Source organism: Rhinoraja longicauda, chromosome 38 (genome assembly GCF_053455715.1).
Source record: "Rhinoraja longicauda isolate Sanriku21f chromosome 38, sRhiLon1.1, whole genome shotgun sequence".
In the NCBI taxonomy this organism is placed as follows: domain Eukaryota; kingdom Metazoa; phylum Chordata; class Chondrichthyes; order Rajiformes; family Arhynchobatidae; genus Rhinoraja; species Rhinoraja longicauda.
In genome coordinates this window covers 464,277-480,883 of record NC_135990.1, presented here as the reverse complement: position 1 = coordinate 480,883, position 16,607 = coordinate 464,277, and the positions used below count along the sequence as shown (strand labels likewise).

Below are 16,607 nucleotides of genomic sequence, written 5' to 3'. Positions count from 1 at the left end.
CAATATTGTTGCTGCACTCTCTCTCAAACTGTTTGAAGGCAGTATTACAATCACACATAACCACGCACAATTCATTCCGATCCGCATAAGCTGAGAAGATGCACACTAATTGCAGTTTTTAATAATATTCTATGAAATTAAATAATTTAAATCAAAACAAATTTTTAATGACACCAGTATTGTGCCTCTGGTTAGGGCTTAATGTGCATTCCAATCCGCTTGCAATCTCCTGCTTTCCCCCAATGTAAGCTTCACAGATAAAAACACAGGGCTGGCAGTAATTAATGTTACTGCGTGGGAGAAGAAAGTGTGAGTGGCCAGGAGAAAGGGAGAAAAAAGAGGTGGAGAGAAGAGTGACACCAGGAGGGAGGAGCAGAAGGGAGTGGAGGGGGGAGAGAAGAGAAGAGAGAAGAAGCAGGTCATGATTAGGAAATCACTTTGAACAGAAATATGTTGATGCACCAATTAATTATCAAAAGTGCACAGATCACCATTTACCAAGCCCCTTGGAAGACCAGAAAAGTAGTCCCATATCTCTTTGCCAATGTAAAGCATGCGTTACTGCCAGGATTTGGAGCCTGACACATGTGCCACACTCTATCCTGGGCTCAAGAGGTATCAAAGAATTTGGAGGTTCAAGATGATGGATCTGAAGCTAGAATAGGCATGATGTTGCTCCACAAGCTTTGCTGCAAATCACAGTGCAAATCCCTTCTTGTGGCTAAACCCAATGCTGCTTTGCCTTCTGCAACAGGAGGTCTGGTGTAAGAACAGCTGAAATATATTAACTGTGGAGGGAGAGAGCTTGAACTTCAGACGGGGGAAACTAATATCCTCAGGGCAGCAGGGTTTCTGGACCAAGACTCTGAATATGAATTTTTTTTATTACTTCAAGCCAAAGACATTGGAAAAATTAGCTTCATCTACGAAGTTGGGCATGTGACTCTTCCCGGAGCGCAATTTCAGTCCGCTGCTGGAAACAAATCTGACTGAGAATTCCATCATTTGATACCAGTTCCAGACTTGCAGTTTATTAAGATTTGTCATGAAGACTCAGGTACCTACCTAATGGTTCTTCAGAATGCCATATCCAGAATGTGAGCCTCAGGGAAGAGCAGTGTAATGAAAAGCAGTGCCATTGATGTACGATATTTGGTTGAAGGTAGTGCTGTCACAAGTATATTTTAGTTACTGATACAAATACTCAATGATAATGCGGTCCATTCTTCTTCTGATGTAATGCTCATCATTGCCCCTGCCCCCCCCCCCCCTTCACCTTATGTGACTAAAAACATTCTCCAAGCACAGTTCAAATGAAAAACAACATTTATTGTTCCACTGCTGCTGGTCTTCACAGTTCAGACAGTACATGCTGAAATCCAGGTCAAGTTACATAGATGCAAACCACGGATCAGATGCCAGAATGAGCTTGTTGGAATTGGGAATTATTTCTGCTGAAGAAATGAAGTAGAGTGCAGGACAATGGCAACTGATTGTGATCAGAAACATAACGCAAATGTATTTGCATTGATACTTTTGATAATTGGAAGTGAATAGAAGCAACAGCGGTAATTGAGGCGATAGGGTAGACAGCCAGAACCTTTTTGCCAGAGTGTAAATCTCAAATACTAGAGAACAATGGTTAAAGGTGAGAGGGGGAATGTTTAAAATGCAGTGTGCAAGGCATGTTTTTTGACTCAGAGTGCTGGGTGTCACGGTAGGTAGTAAAGCAGTTCTGATAGAAATGTTTAAGAGGCATTCAGGCAGTGATGTGAACAGGGAGGGGATAGAGATCACGTGCAGGCAGATGGGATTAGTTAGATTGGCATCATGATCACCACCAGCATGGTAGCCAAAGACCCTGTTTCTGTGCTGTACTGTTCTAAGTTCCAGCAGTGAATGGTGAACAGTAAACTGGAACTGTTCATCTCCCGAGGAACATATATTTGAAGCACTTAAGGGATATCCGAGTAAAACCCTTCTCTCGAAGATTAGTCCTCCACACTAGGAGGAAGTGGTGGCTAGTCAACATCTGAGCAACAGTCAGCAAGCCAGGCCAGAATTTAACCAGGGGCACACAACCTGCGTAATTTATAATAACTACATTTTTGTGGGGGGGGGGGTTGCATTTTTGGTATTTCTAGTATATATACATATATTTACAAATAATATTTACTTTGAAATAAGAAAAATAAGTCCGGCTGCCAGTGTAACAGAATCAACAGAAACTGGAAGAGCAACTGAAGCCACAAATGTTTGTGTAATGCACATTCAGAATCCTCAATCTGCTCCCAACGAGCACAGCCGCCTGTCTCCTAAATCTTAGATACCAAACTCAGGAAAATAATAACATGAGAGATAGAAGTAGGTGAGTCTCGCAGCCCGCCTGTCATGCCATTCAATACGATCACTGCAGATCCAATCTTACTGTCAACACCATGTTCGTGCTCTGTACCCACAACCCTCCAGTCCCTCGCGGTTCAAAGGTTTGCCAGTCTTATGCCTGAATATATCCAATGATTCAGCCTCCACAGCTGCCTGGGGTGGATTCCACAGATTCACTTCTTCTGAGGACAAAGTGCCTCCACAACGCTGTGAAATGGGTTACCCTTTAGTCTGAAACTATGTCCCTTAGTCCTAGTTCAAAGAGAAACCCTCTCCCCCCACCCTATCAATCCCCTCAGAATCTGATGTTTGAGGAATATCACCTCATTGTTCTAATCCCCAGTAAGCTCGTCCAACTACTCAAACTTCATACCTCAACCTTTGTCCCAGGAATCAACTGATGATCTTTCTCTCCATTGCCTACAGTGCAAGTGTATCTTTCCCTGTGTGCAGAGGTGAGGTTTCACCAACTCCCTGTAAAACTGCATGAAAACCTCTCCAGACCAGGAAATTGAAAAAGGCAAAACATAACCATAATATTATTGCTTTCCTTGAACAGTACATATCTAGCACCAAATGGGAACATTAATATGGGTTGCCCCTCCAGTACACTAGTCAAACCAACATCACATTTTCCAGCTTCACTTCAATGAGTCACAAAGTAGTTGATGACAGGCTTTCCCAATGCTCAAATTATCTAATCTCGGGCACAAAACCTAACCATAGGAAGAGGATGATTAGTATTTTTTAAATGGAGCTCAAAGATTTGGAACCAATTCCACAAAACACTCAACTTTCTTGAGTGGTGCTTGAGCACCTGGACGCGTGCAGCTCTAACACTGTAGATGCTCAATGCCATCGAGGATAAAAGCAGCCCACGATAGACACAAAAAGCTGGAGTAACTCAGCGGGGCAGGCAGCATCTCTAGAGAGAAGGAATGGGGGACATTTCGGGTCGAGACCCTTCTTCAGACTACTTGATTGGCACTACATCCACCATCTCAAATATCCAATCCTTCCACTCTCAGTGTGCCTACCATTTACTATCCCCTGCAGTTTTTGCAAGAGCAATTAGCATCTCCAAAATCCATCATTCTTTTTGACAGGAGCAACAAATGCACCGGAATTCCAACAGCTACAACTTTCCTTCTGAGTCACTGAAATCTGGAAATATGGGCCCATTCCTCTCTTGCCCCTTGGTCTAAATCATAGAAGATTCTCCATAACAGTTTGGGGGAATTCCTATAGCAGGAGGTTTGCAGCAGAGGGCCGCTCACCACCACCGTCTAGGGAAGGGCAATAAATGTCGGTCTTGGCATAAATGATAAACAAAACCCTGAAAGATGCAGGTCTAGTGGCAGCACAGAAGAAAGAGCTTGGGTCAGAGACTCCCATATCTCAACCAATTTCACGGCTGCTAAAGTAGGTCTCCTGTGCATCACAAAAAGCTGGAGTAAGTCAGCAGGTCAGGCAGCATCTCAGGAGAGAAGGAATGGGTGACGTTTCGGGTCGAGACCCTTCTTCAGACTGATGTCAGGGGAGGGGGTGGGACAACGAATAGGAGTTTCTCAAAAATAAGAGTTTCTCCATCAACATAGGCAATTATTCCTCTTCCCCAGCTAGCCTCTCCTGCGGGGTTCCACAAGGCTCCATCCTAGGCCCCATTCTCTTCTCTCTGTACATGCTCCCCCTCGGCCAAATCATTCAAAGGCACGGCATTTCTTTCCAGTTATGCGGATGACACACAGCTTTATCTCCCCCTGAAACCCAACAACCAGTCAAATTTAATCAGCCTCATGCACTGCCTTGAGGACATAAAATGTTGGATGGCACAGAACTTCCTTCAACTAAACGAGAGCAAGTCTGAGGTCATCCTATTCGGCCCCCCCGACTCCATCAAAACGATAACAGGCTGCCTTGGAAGCCTATCCTCCCTAGTCAAACCGCATGTCAAAAACCTTGGCATGATATTTGACTCTGCATTAAAGTTTGACAGGCAAGGCAATGCTGTGGTAAAAGCCAGCTTCTTCCAGCTTCGTACCATAGCCAAAATCAAACCATTCCTCCAATTTGACGACATTGAAAAAATCATCCACACATTCATTTCCTCCCGCCTAGACTATTGCAACTCCTTATACACTGGGATCAGCCAATCATCCCTGTCCCGCCTGCAATTGGTCCAAAACGCCGCAGCGAGACTCCTGACGGGTGCCCGTAAAAGGGACCACATCACCCTGATTCTGGCCTCTCTCCACTGGCTCCCAGTTCAGTACAGAATCAACTTCAAGCTCCTCCTATTCACATACAAAGCCCTAAACGGGCTTGCCCCCCCCCCCATATCAAAAATCTTCTAACCCACCACTCTATCTCCATGTCCCTCAGGTCGGCCGACTTGGGGCTACTGACTATCCCGCGGTCTAGGCTTCTCAGGGGTGACCGCGCTTTTGCGGTTGCAGCTCCTAGACTGTGGAACAGCATCCCTCTCCCCATCAGAACTGCCCCCTCCATCGACTCATTTAAGTCCAGGCTCAAAACCTATTTCTACTCCCTAGCGTTTGAAGCCCTCTGAGGGGGCGCTGTGAACTGTTTATGTATGTGCTGTTATGTTTGTGTGCCATTGTACGTTCATTCTTAGTACCTGAACTGATGGTCAACGTGGGTTGTTTTTAAATGTGCTATACAAATAAAATTGACTTGACTTAACTTGAAAGAAAGAATGCAGTTGGAGACAGGAAGGCAGTGGTAGAACTGGGAATGGCGAGGGGAAGAGAGGGACAGAGGAGCTATCTAAAGTTAGAGAAGTCAATGTTCATACCGCTGGGGTGTAAGCTGCCCAAGTGAAATATGAGGTGCTGTTCCTCCAATTTGCGGTGGGCCTCACTATGACAATGGAGGAGGCCCATGACAGAAAGGTCAGACTAGGAGTGGGAGGGGGAGTTGAAGTGCTGAGCCACCGGGAGATCAGGTTGGTTAAGGCGGACTGAGCGAAGGTGTTGAGCGAAACGATCGCCGAGCCTGCGTTTGGTCTCGCCGATGTAGAGAAGTTGACATCTGGAACAGCGGATACAATAGATGAGGTGCAGGTGAACCTCTGCCTCACCTGTTTGGGTCCTTGAATGGAGTCGAGAGTGAGGTAAAGGGACCTGCTGTTGCAGGGGAAAGTGCTTGGGGAGGGGGTGGTTTGGGTGGGAAGGGACGAGTGGACCAGGGAGTTACGGAGGGAATGGTCTCTGTGGAACGCAGAAAGGGGAAGAGATGGGAAGATGTTGCCAATAATGGAATCCCGTTGGAGGTGATGGAAATGTTGGAGGATAATTTGTTGTATACGCTGGCTGATGGGGTGGAAGGTGAGGACAAGGGGGACTCTATCCTTGTTACGAATGAGGGGCGGGGGAGGGGGAGCAAGAACGGAGCTGCGGGATATAGAGGAGGCCCTAGTGAGAGCCTCATCTATAATCGAAGAGGGGAAGCCCCGTTTCCTAAAGAATGAGGACATCTCTGATGCCCTAGTGTGAAACACCCCATCCTGGGCACAGATGCAGCGTAGACGGAGGAATTGGGAGTAGGGGATAGACTTTTTGCAGGAGACAGGGTGGGAAGAAGTGTAGTCAAGATAGCTGTGGGAGTCAGAGGGTTGGAAGCAGATGTCGGTCACTAGTCTGTCTCCTGTGATGGAGATGGTGAGATCCAGAAACGGTCGGGAGATGTCAGAGATGGTCCAAGTATATTTAAGAGCAGGATGGAAATTAGTGGTGAAATGTATGAAGTCAGTGAGCTCTGCATGGGTACAAGAGGTAGCACCAATGCAGTCGTCAATGTAGCGGAGGTAGAGTTCGGGGATGGGGCCAGTGTACGACTGGAACAGGGATTGTTCGACGTTTCCGACAGAGACAGGCATAGCTAGGGCCCATGTGAGTGCCCATAGCTACGCCTTGGGTTTGGAGGAAGTGGGAGGAGTCAAAGGAGAAGTTGTTGAGGCCAAGAACCAGCTCTGCTAGGCGGAGGAGAGTGTTAGTAGATGGAGATTGGCTGGTTCTACAGCCGAGGAAGAAACGTAGTGCATCAGTAGTCTTCCAGACTCAGTAGGCAGCACGAGGTCCAAGCTTACACTCCAGTGCATTACTGAGTGGGTGCTGCATTGCTGAAGGTGCCATTTTCGGATGAAGCATTAAACACAGGCCCATCTGGTGCTCAGCGAAACACAGGACGGTTCTGCTCATTGATTTGCCAATATTTAGCGATCAACTAAAATACGACAAGACAATCTCACCATCATATTGCAGTTTCAGGATCATATTGTGTGCACTGCCTGCCAAATTTCCTCATTTATGACAATAACGGTGCCTTTAAATTAATGCCATGGCCTAATTCTGTTCCTATCATTTGTGACCTTATGAAAGCTCTTGGTGGCAGCCTATAAAGATTTACTCACAACTGATCGCAACCTGTTCCCAACCCAAAACGTCGCCATCTCCACCCTTCCCTCCCCCACCTGACTCTATCCGCCAATCAACCCCTCCTTGCCTCGATCCACCTGTCACTTCGGGCCCAGCCATCCCGGTCAACTCTTTATACTGGCTATCTCCCCTCTACTCTTTCAATGCAGATGAAGTGTCTTGACCCAAACTGTCATCTGTCTGTTTCCCCCACAGCTGAGTTCCACCACTGTTTTTTGCTGCAGATTCCAGCATCTGCATTCTCCGTTCCTGTCCGACTGGACAGTGATGGGCATCAGGAACACTGGCTGGTACTTTCACCGCTACCTATGCCAGCAGAGGACTAGTCCAGTGCCAGCCTGAACAAGATGTGTTTCACCTCACTGAACATAATAGCAGGCTGCACTTCATCCACTCAGCCAACAATTATGCTCAGAGGTTTCTTTACAAATTAATTTGAAACACATGTTTTAGCCAGGATTCCTGAGAGGTGGGAATATGAAGCAGATTTTTTAATCAGTAATAGGACCTAAAACCCACCAGTGCTCGTGTCACTCAGCAATTCTGTTAATATTCCATCCCCAGCTATCCTCTTCTGCCACTGTAGGTAGTTATTGGGTTACTTGTTGAGCATTAACACCTTGGAATGGAACAGCTGCAACTTTACATACAATTGCTGGAGGTGTGTGCTTCTGCCCTGTCCCTCGGGTCCCAGGAACAGTACACACTGAGAAGATTCCACCACAGCTCCCACATTCCCCTTCATCCCGATACAATCGGTCTGTACCATACAGTGGACACAGCAGCACAACGGTAAACGGGTGAAGTATTCTGCTGGCATATTGAGGACTTGAACAGCAACACCATACCGTGACAATAAAGGGGATGTAATTAGTCACAGTAGTTAGCGATAGGAGAGAAATGTCAGCCAGGAACTGGTCCTATTGCTGTTCACTGCCCACAGCATTGACGAGCTAAGCCGTGTAGAAGCCGTTCAAACACCTGACGTTTATATCGTCCCGGGCGGCCACAGGAATGGCAATGGTTCTCTGCACACACAATGCGGTAACGCCACAAATGCGTAGAACCAATAACACTATAAATGATGAGACTAAACAACACTATGAATGTAAAGAAAGACATGCACTGTTTTGTGTGTTTCTTATGTATATTTTTATGAATAAGGTTTATTTTTGAAATCAAAATAAGTTCCTCCAAGTCAACTGAGGAAAGGATCAAACTCAAACAGTGATGCCTATTTAGATAACTGACCAATGCTTATACAAAAGGAACAGCCACCTGGGCAAAGTAGGGGAGCACCTTGCAATCACATCCTTGTTAGAATCAGCAAAACAACAGACAAATGGGGTATAAGTGAATTCAAACACTCACAATTATACTTTCATGACTTCAGGACATTGCAAAGTGTTTAAATACCAGTGGCATTTTGTTCCACGTCCTTTCGTCACCAAGAAAGGCCAGAGCAACTTTCAGTTCATGGCTACCAAAGATCTCAGTGAGATCTCAGACCACAAGTAGTCTGATAGGTAACTGGTCTCAGAAACCGCTGTGAGAGATCATGTCACAATTCAAACAACTGGCACAGTAAGAGAACAATGAGCCAGTCTACTAAGACATTTCTCTGAGCATCAACATTTCCGCAACAAAACTAACGATTCTATACCATGCTTAAAGCCCCAAAAAGCTCAGTTTATGACTGGTGAAAAGTATCCCCCAAGCCCTGGAATAACAATTCCTGCTGTTTCCGATTATTACAAATATGAAACCTTTAATTAAGCTTGCTTTCATATTGTGAGTGACTCTAAAAATGTTTAATACAAAGTACTCCCACCCGTGCCAGTACTTCTCCTCGGTTACAATTGAAGCTTGTGAGGAGACAAGTTGCCATTGTGTTTTGGAGTGTATTTCACTGGTTGGAATTAATAACCCTATCTCCACTGTTGAACTTGACTGCAACTTGATAATTCTGGATATTCCAATACTTCACATCCATTGTCAGAATTACAACATACTTCTAAGGGCCAGAGACACAATGATAACTAGGCTCACAAATATCACAAGAGCTCCTACTTACTCTTCATTGCAATCTGCTGGGGTTATGGAAATGGAGTGTATAAAGATCAGATTCAGCAAATATGTACCCCATGGTCACCCTCCTGCTATACACCATCTACACTGACACCATTGGGCATGGTGTTACAGCACAGCATCGCCACCGAGAAAAAAACCCTCTGCTCTTGGAAGAAAGATAACTAAACAAATATGAAGCATTTGATTTTTTTTACAGTGTAAATGAGAGGTGACGGAAAGGTCATCGATCCTGATTCTATCAAACAGATACTCTTCAGAATGTGTACTTTGTTTTTTTTTTACTTAGCAAGATGTCAATGCCTTAAAATAGAAAACCCATCAAACACTTTACAACAAGCCATTTCATCAAATGCTCACAGAGCAATTTCTGAACAAGTTAAGTGTAACAATTTCCATGACTATTACTATTTTGATTCACATTTGTCTTGTTTTCTTATTCCCTTCACTTCCAATGTTTAAAAAGATTTTTAATCTCATTCTTCATTCAGCTTTCAGGATTTCCAACCTATTCCTTCCAATTCCCAATTTCTCCCATTCATACCCACTGGTCCTTCCACATCTTCCCCACAGTATCTCCATCACTCTCTGCACAATCACGATGTTTCTCTCCATCTCTTGCTATCCTGTTATTCCCACGCTGTCTTTAACATTATCCCAGAACCCGTTCCACTCGTTCATTGTTTCTGCTTATCCAGCATCCTAGCATTGCCTCATGTTCACCCTTCGCTGCCCAATATCCCAGTCGCCTGGAAGTACAGAGTATTCACTCTATCCTGGTATCCACTTCAAAGCCTTCCCAGTCTTTAGCACTATCCCCAGTCTCCCCACATTCGCTATTCCCAGTCTCCCCACATTCGCTATTCCCAGTCTCCTTGCATTCCCATATCTCTACCTTACCCAAGACGTCCAGTTACTCCTCAATAGGTAATCTCTCTATTCCCATTCTCCCCCATCACCAGTATTTCCCATTTTCCAGTCTCCTTCTCCATGAATTTCACAATGTCCCCTCACTATCTCAGTTCCTAATTTCCCCTCATTGTTACTTTTCCATTCTCCCTCTCAAAATTTACAGTTTCCCCTCACTATAACTGGCCTTCGTTTTGTTTACATCTCCCCTCATTTTTGGCATCTCTCTTAATCCCAACGTTACTTTCCTAGGGCTAGGCTTCCTGATACCACAGAATGGTCTCCGCCAGGGAAGAACCCCATTGGGCCCATCGAACTCATACTAGCTCTAATTAAGAGCAGTTGAGGAATGCCCCGCAGCCCCATTAGTCCTTTGCACTCACTCCCCTCAGAGGCAGCCGCCCTCCCTCCCGCCCGCCCGCCCGAGTGTCGCCGCGGGAACTTTTCCCTGGAGACAGTCAGGGGATTGCAGATGCTGGAATCTGGAGCAAGAAACCTGCGGCGGGAGGCAGGGCTCGGTGGGGGGAGATGGGGGGGGACGGTGAGGGGGGGAGATGGGGGGGACGGACGGTGAGGGGGGGAGAGATGGGGGGGGGGGGAGAGATGGGGGGGGGGGGGAGAGATGGGGGGGGGGGGGAGAGATGGGGGGGGGGGAGAGATGGGGGGGGGGGAGAGATGGGGGGGGGGGGAGAGATGGGGGGGGGAGAGACGGTGAGGGGGGGAGAGATGGGGGGGGAGAGACGGTGAGGGGGGGAGAGATGGGGGGGGGGGGGAGAGATGGGGGGGGGGGGAGATGGGGGGGGGAGATGGGGGGGGGAGAGACGGTGAGGGGGGGAGAGATGGGGGGGGAGAGACGGTGAGGGGGGGAGAGATGGGGGGGGAGACGGTGAGGGGGGGGGAGACGGTGAGGGGGGAGAGATGGGGGGGGGGGGGAGAGACGGTGAGGGGGAGACGGTGAGGGGGGGAGAGATGGGGGGGGGGGGAGAGATGGGGGGGGGAGAGACGGTGAGGGGGGGAGAGATGGGGGGTGAGATGGGGGGGGGGAGAGATGGGGGGGGGGAGAGACGGTGAGGGGGGGAGAGATGGGGGGTGAGATGGGGGGGGAGACGGTGAGGGGGGGGGAGACGGTGAGGGGGGGAGAGATGGGGGGGGGGGGGGAGAGACGGTGAGGGGGGGAGAGATGGGGGGGGGGGGGGAGAGACGGTGAGGGGGAGACGGCGGGCGGCCAGACGGTGTCCCGGTCCCTGCAGCACTTTGTTCATCAAGTGTCCGCTGTCAGTGGGCCCTGGGCCCCCTCCCGTGCTCCGGGCCCTGGGCCCCCTCCCCTCCCCTCCCCTGTTCCGGCCCTCCCCGCCTCCTGCCCCGGGACCCTCGAGTGCCCGCCCGCCCTCCCGCCCGCCCGCCCGCCGGCCGCGACCTCCCTCCCTCCCTCCCTCCCTCACGGTGAGGGGATCCCGCTTGTACCTGAGCTCCGGGCCGCGCTGAGAGCCGCCACCGCCAGCGCCAGCAGCAGGAGCTGCAGTGGGCGCTCCGCCATCGCCTGCCTGCCGCGGGCCTGGCCACCGCGGGTCGGGGAGAGCTCGGTGGCCGAGCGGAGTGGAGTCGAGCTACGAGTCCGCCGCCACTCGCGGACAATACCCAGCATGGACGGGGGCGGCCGCAAAACCCGGCCTGGAGCGCAGCGGCCGCCGCAACCAAACCCGCACCGGAATCCCCAGTGTGGATCGGCTGGGAACCTACACCACCAAAACCCGGCCTGGAGTTCCAATCACCACAGCAACTGGACCGGAGTCGCTGCAACAAAATCAGGAGCAGGGTCCTGGACCATGTCAAGTTTATTTGTCACATACACATACACGATGTGCAGTGAAATAAAAGTGGCAATGCCTGCGGATTGTGCAAAAAAAGAATTACAGTTACAGCATATAAATTAAAGTTAATACAGAAAAGAAAAACTTAGTTCCTGGAGTTATAATAGTTAACAGTCCTGATGGCCTGTGGGATGAAACTCCGTCTCATCCTCTCCGTTTTCACAGCGTGACAGCGGAGGCGTTTGCCTGACCGTAGCAGCTGGAACAGTCCGTTGCTGGGGTGGCAGGGGTCCCTCATAATCTTGCTTGCTCTGGATCTGCACCTCCTGATGTATAGGTCCTGCAGGGGGGCGAGTGTAGTTCCCATGGTGCGTTCTGCCAAACCCACTATTCTCTGCAGGGCCTTCCTGTCCTGGGCAGAGCTGTTCCCAAACCAGACTGTGATGTTGCCGGACAGGATGCACTCTACAGCCCCAAACTAGAAGTATTGAAGGATCCTCAGAGACACTCTGAATTTCCTCAGCTGTCTAAGGTGGTAAAGGCGCTGCTTTGCCTTACCCACATTTTATTAGCCAAGTTTTTTTATTTCACAAAATGTTGGAGTAATTCAGCAGGTCAGGCAGCATCTCAGGAGAGAAGGAATGGGTGACGTTTCAGGTCGAGACCCTTCTTCAGACCTATTAGCCAAGTTTGTACACATGCAAGGAATTTGCCTCGGTGCTTTGGTCGCAAGGATAACAACACAATATACAGTAGACAATTAAAAATAAAACATTATAATTTAAACAGGTGAAGAATAAAATAATATACCAGAGCAAAAGGAGGCTACAGACTTTTGGTTGTTGAGTAGAGCTACTGCTCATGGAAAAAAGCTGTTTTTATGTCTGGCTGTGGTGGCTTTGACAGTCCGGAGTCACCTCCCAGAGGGAAGTACTTCAAAGAGTGAATGGCAAAATGAACTGTACTGTACACGTTCAAACAAAAAAACAAAGTGTGAGAGGAACTCAGAGGGTCAGGCAACATCTGAGGAAGGAAGAGACGACAAATCCAAAATACAAATATTCTGAAGGGTCCCAACCCGAACATCATCCTTTCCTTCTCTCCAGAGATCTGCCTGCCCCGCTGAGCTACTCCAGCTTTGTGTCTATCTTCCAAAATACAAATAGTCTGAAGAAGTGTCTCGACCCGAAACGTTACCTATTCCTTCTATCCAGAGATACTGTTGAGTTACTCCAGCATTTTGCATCGACACAAATAGGATATATTGGTGGTCATCAGCAAGCCAGGCAGTATTTAAAAGTCTTGACCTCAAACGTTAACTTTATTCTTCTTTCCATATTCTGTCACTGTGCCAATGAACACCGAATTCTCCAATTTTAGGTAAACACTGCTCACCCCCCAGCCACTTTCTCTTCTACAGATCTACCCATATCCTTTCATGCACACCTTGTTCTCCACTCCCATGCCATTCAGTTCCTTTCCCCACCTCCACCCTTATCCCCTCTACATCCCCTATTCTCCCCTCCCCAACCCACTGGTCCTACTTTTCATGCCTCACTTTCCTCTGATCAGATTCCACCATTTGTCTTCTCCACTGATCACCTCCACTCTTCATCACAATCTTCATTCTTTTCTCCCTTTCTGCCTCACCTGGATCCACCTATCACTTGCCAGCTCTTGCCCCACCCTACCAGCTTTTACACCTCTAACTTTCTCTGTCTATTTCCCTCAAACAAGAAAAGGGATATCACACCAGGGGCCCACATGCGTGTCTGGTTTAATGACAGTTCTGTGAACACTACCAAATATAACGCTAAGTGTGGGTATATCCGCTGAGAATGTCGGAAACGTCTTTGCATTGTTCTTGTTTTGTACACATTTCTTTATTATTCTGAATAAAGTTTAATTCTGGAAAACAAATTCCCTCCACAGACACCCCCAGAACTGCAAAACTCCACCAGCAGGACTGTTTCTCTGCAAACTTTAACAATGTGGAGTTCAGGACCTCCACTCCTGGAGCCAAGTGAAGACATTCACCATTCTGCATATCTAAAAGTCCTACACAGTAAATTAAGTAATTTTGAAATGTTTTTGCTTTTGCACAGGAGGAAATGCAACTGCCAAACTGCAGCCAACAATGTCCTACCTTACAGCAATCCGATATTGGCTGGGGAATAGATTGCCTCTGAGACATTATGCAGATCTTTCAGTGGGACACTAAACTGATCTTTCAGTGACTGCTGTAGAATATTTTGTATCCATTTGGGAGAAAGACGAGGTTTAATGTTCACATCACATAAATTATAATACGTCTGACACTGCAGCATTTACTCAGCATTGTGCTGGGGTGTTAATCAAGTTTGTGTGTCTCAGATGGGATGACATCTACCAAATACACTAGTTATTTGTCTACGTTATTCCAATAGCACCTGCTAAATTCACAGCCTTTACCCTCTAAAGAACGTGATATGCATAGGGACACCTCCCTTGTAGTTTCCCCACATGTTGCACATCATGTTGCCATTCCTTGCTGGAGCTGAACCCTGGAACTGCCTTCAGTGAGGCTGTGTGAGCACATCAGAAGCACTGCTGAGGTTCCAGTCATTGCACAAACCCTGCACATGAATACAAAAAATATGCCTTAAAACAATAATTACAGGCTCAGAGTCAGAAAGGTAGGTTTTAGATTCCATCTCAAACATTTGCCATCTGGGACCTCAGTAATGACTGCAGCTGATATCTGCAGGTTACGAACATAACCTTCAATTTAAAGACTTGAGTAGAGCCCTTAACATTTGGTCGCATCCACTCGAAGGTAGTTTGAAGATAAAGAAAGGAAGGAAATGTGTGTGCATCACAGCGACTCTAAATAGCTCCTGAATGTAAAGCAAAGACTTTAATTAGGACCTGCCCTTAGGGCAGAACACAACAAACACATCCTCACTGATGCAATCAATGCGTATTGTACACAAGTAGAGCATGTTTGTATTCATTGCCACTGAACAAATACGGCATCCATAAATAGAAAATAACTCACCTGCTGCAAGTTGTTTTTTTAGAAAAGCATTTATTCTAATATCTTGCTTTTTAAAAAGTAAAATAGTGACTAGATTGATACAGTACTTAAACCACTGACATTCAACAAAAAACCCTCAAATTTATGTTTGACATTGATATTTTACATGAGAAAAAAGGCATACATTTTCCAACAAACTGTCCATGAGGTATCTCTAGACTTCACATAAAAGAGCAGAGTAACTAGGGTTAACAAAGATGCAGTCAACTTAAATCATGTCAAACATTGTTTGGCAAAATTTGTCACAATTTAAAATATAGATGTCATACTAATGTTCCCAATGCCAAGAAAAATATTGACCTTGAAATCAAATTGCGCATCACTGACATGAAACCAGATCCCATTTTTTTCAATGATGCTGCTTCAAGTCCCCTGTCCTCACTAGGTGCATGTCTGCAGAAGGTCCCAATCCAAAACATTGTCTTTCTATTCCCTACACCGATGCTGCCTGGCCTGCTGAGTTCCTCCAGCACTTTGTGATTTGCTCATGATTCCAGCACCTTCAGTTCCTGGTCTCCTGGCTACACTTTGCTTGGTCACAAGCACCAGCAGAGGGCACATGGAGACGGATAGCAGTCCAGGGCAATGTTAATGCTGTAGTTCAGTGAGATCTTGCCCAGCAGATTGCGCAGAGTTGACTCTGGTGGCAAACTCACCACCAAACACAACTATGGAGTATAAACAACGTGGGAATAGAAATGCTCAGTTTGTCTTGCCTCTCTCACACAGCATGCAGACTCCCCTGTTGAGTTTCTCCAGCAACTTGTTTTTCACTCGAGATTCCAGCATCGGCAATCCCTTGTGCTTCCAGCAGTCAGCCTCTGCTGTGTTGACCATGAGCAGACATAATTTTATAATATAGATATTATTCTAATATGTAAAACTAATGGACACATCACTGCGACACAAAACCAATCATATTGCAGAAATCCCATCTTCACTTTGGTTTTTGCATGAACACTCCACACGTACAGTTATTTGGATAGGAAAGGTTAGAGAAATATGTGGGGAAATGGGATTAGCTTAGGTGGGGCATCTTGATTTTCATGGATGGGTTGGGCGAGGGGCCTGTTTTTGTGCAATATGACAGACTTTCCAACACTACACTGCCTTTGTAGATCAGGCCTCTGCAAGGAAGAGCATAACCAGAAACCACTGATAAATTTGCAACCTTTTTCCATATATTGTTGGCAGAGGACACATTTCGTGTTCTCTTTCATCATAAACGGGTTCCATAAGGCATACTCCAGTCACAATCATACCAGGTATGCAGGGCCTGTGAGGAGTTTAGGTTCTAAAGCAAGGCAGTTGACATAACCTCTACCACCAGTTGTGACCTCAACCACCCCCTACCATCTGAAAAACCTAACAGCACAGGCACAACCAAGGAGGTTTTGAAATGGAAAAGAAAATTGAAAATAACCAAGAATGTGCCTTAATATAAAAAGATTACAGGCCTAAATACCCAGACTCACCAGTCAGTAATCTTACAACCAAGTGCCTGGAAAGCTATCAAACTAATGAATGAACTGAATTAATGCCCCAGCATGTCACAACATTTAGTTCAATGACATTTGAGAGAAGGCTGTCTCAGAGCAGAGGTGGAAGATCTGAATAGACTCAGTCAGCTGCCTGCTTTAGACTTTGCCCTCACTCAGACAGCTCACCCCCAGCGAGAATGAAGGAGAAATGTCACATTTCCAACTCATCTTTAAATGCCCACCTAATTTTCCTTCCCTACACTGGATGGAAGGGATTTCAATGCAAGGTGTTTCCAACCCTACACATGCCCTCCCACCACCGTGCAAACCCAAGTGCAACTGCCCATTCTCTACATGGGAGCCCCAACAGTAGGCTCAGGACAATTTTCAGTATTGCTGC

At 47.0% G+C, this 16,607-nt stretch overlaps 1 protein-coding gene across 9 annotated transcripts in view; it reads right to left on the bottom strand.

Annotated features, from left to right (window-relative positions):
* LOC144610915 (neogenin-like) overlaps positions 1 to 11,548 on the bottom strand; it is a 139,008-nt gene extending 127,460 nt beyond the window's left edge. For all 9 annotated transcript variants that reach the window (XM_078429913.1, XM_078429915.1, XM_078429908.1 and 6 more), the window contains exon 1: positions 11,304 to 11,548. In XM_078429913.1, the coding sequence (XP_078286039.1) occupies positions 11,304 to 11,484 (181 nt within the window). In that variant the 5' untranslated portion in view covers positions 11,485 to 11,548. The remainder of the gene's footprint in view (positions 1 to 11,303) is intronic.
* Between the last annotated feature and the right edge of the window lie 5,059 nt (positions 11,549 to 16,607).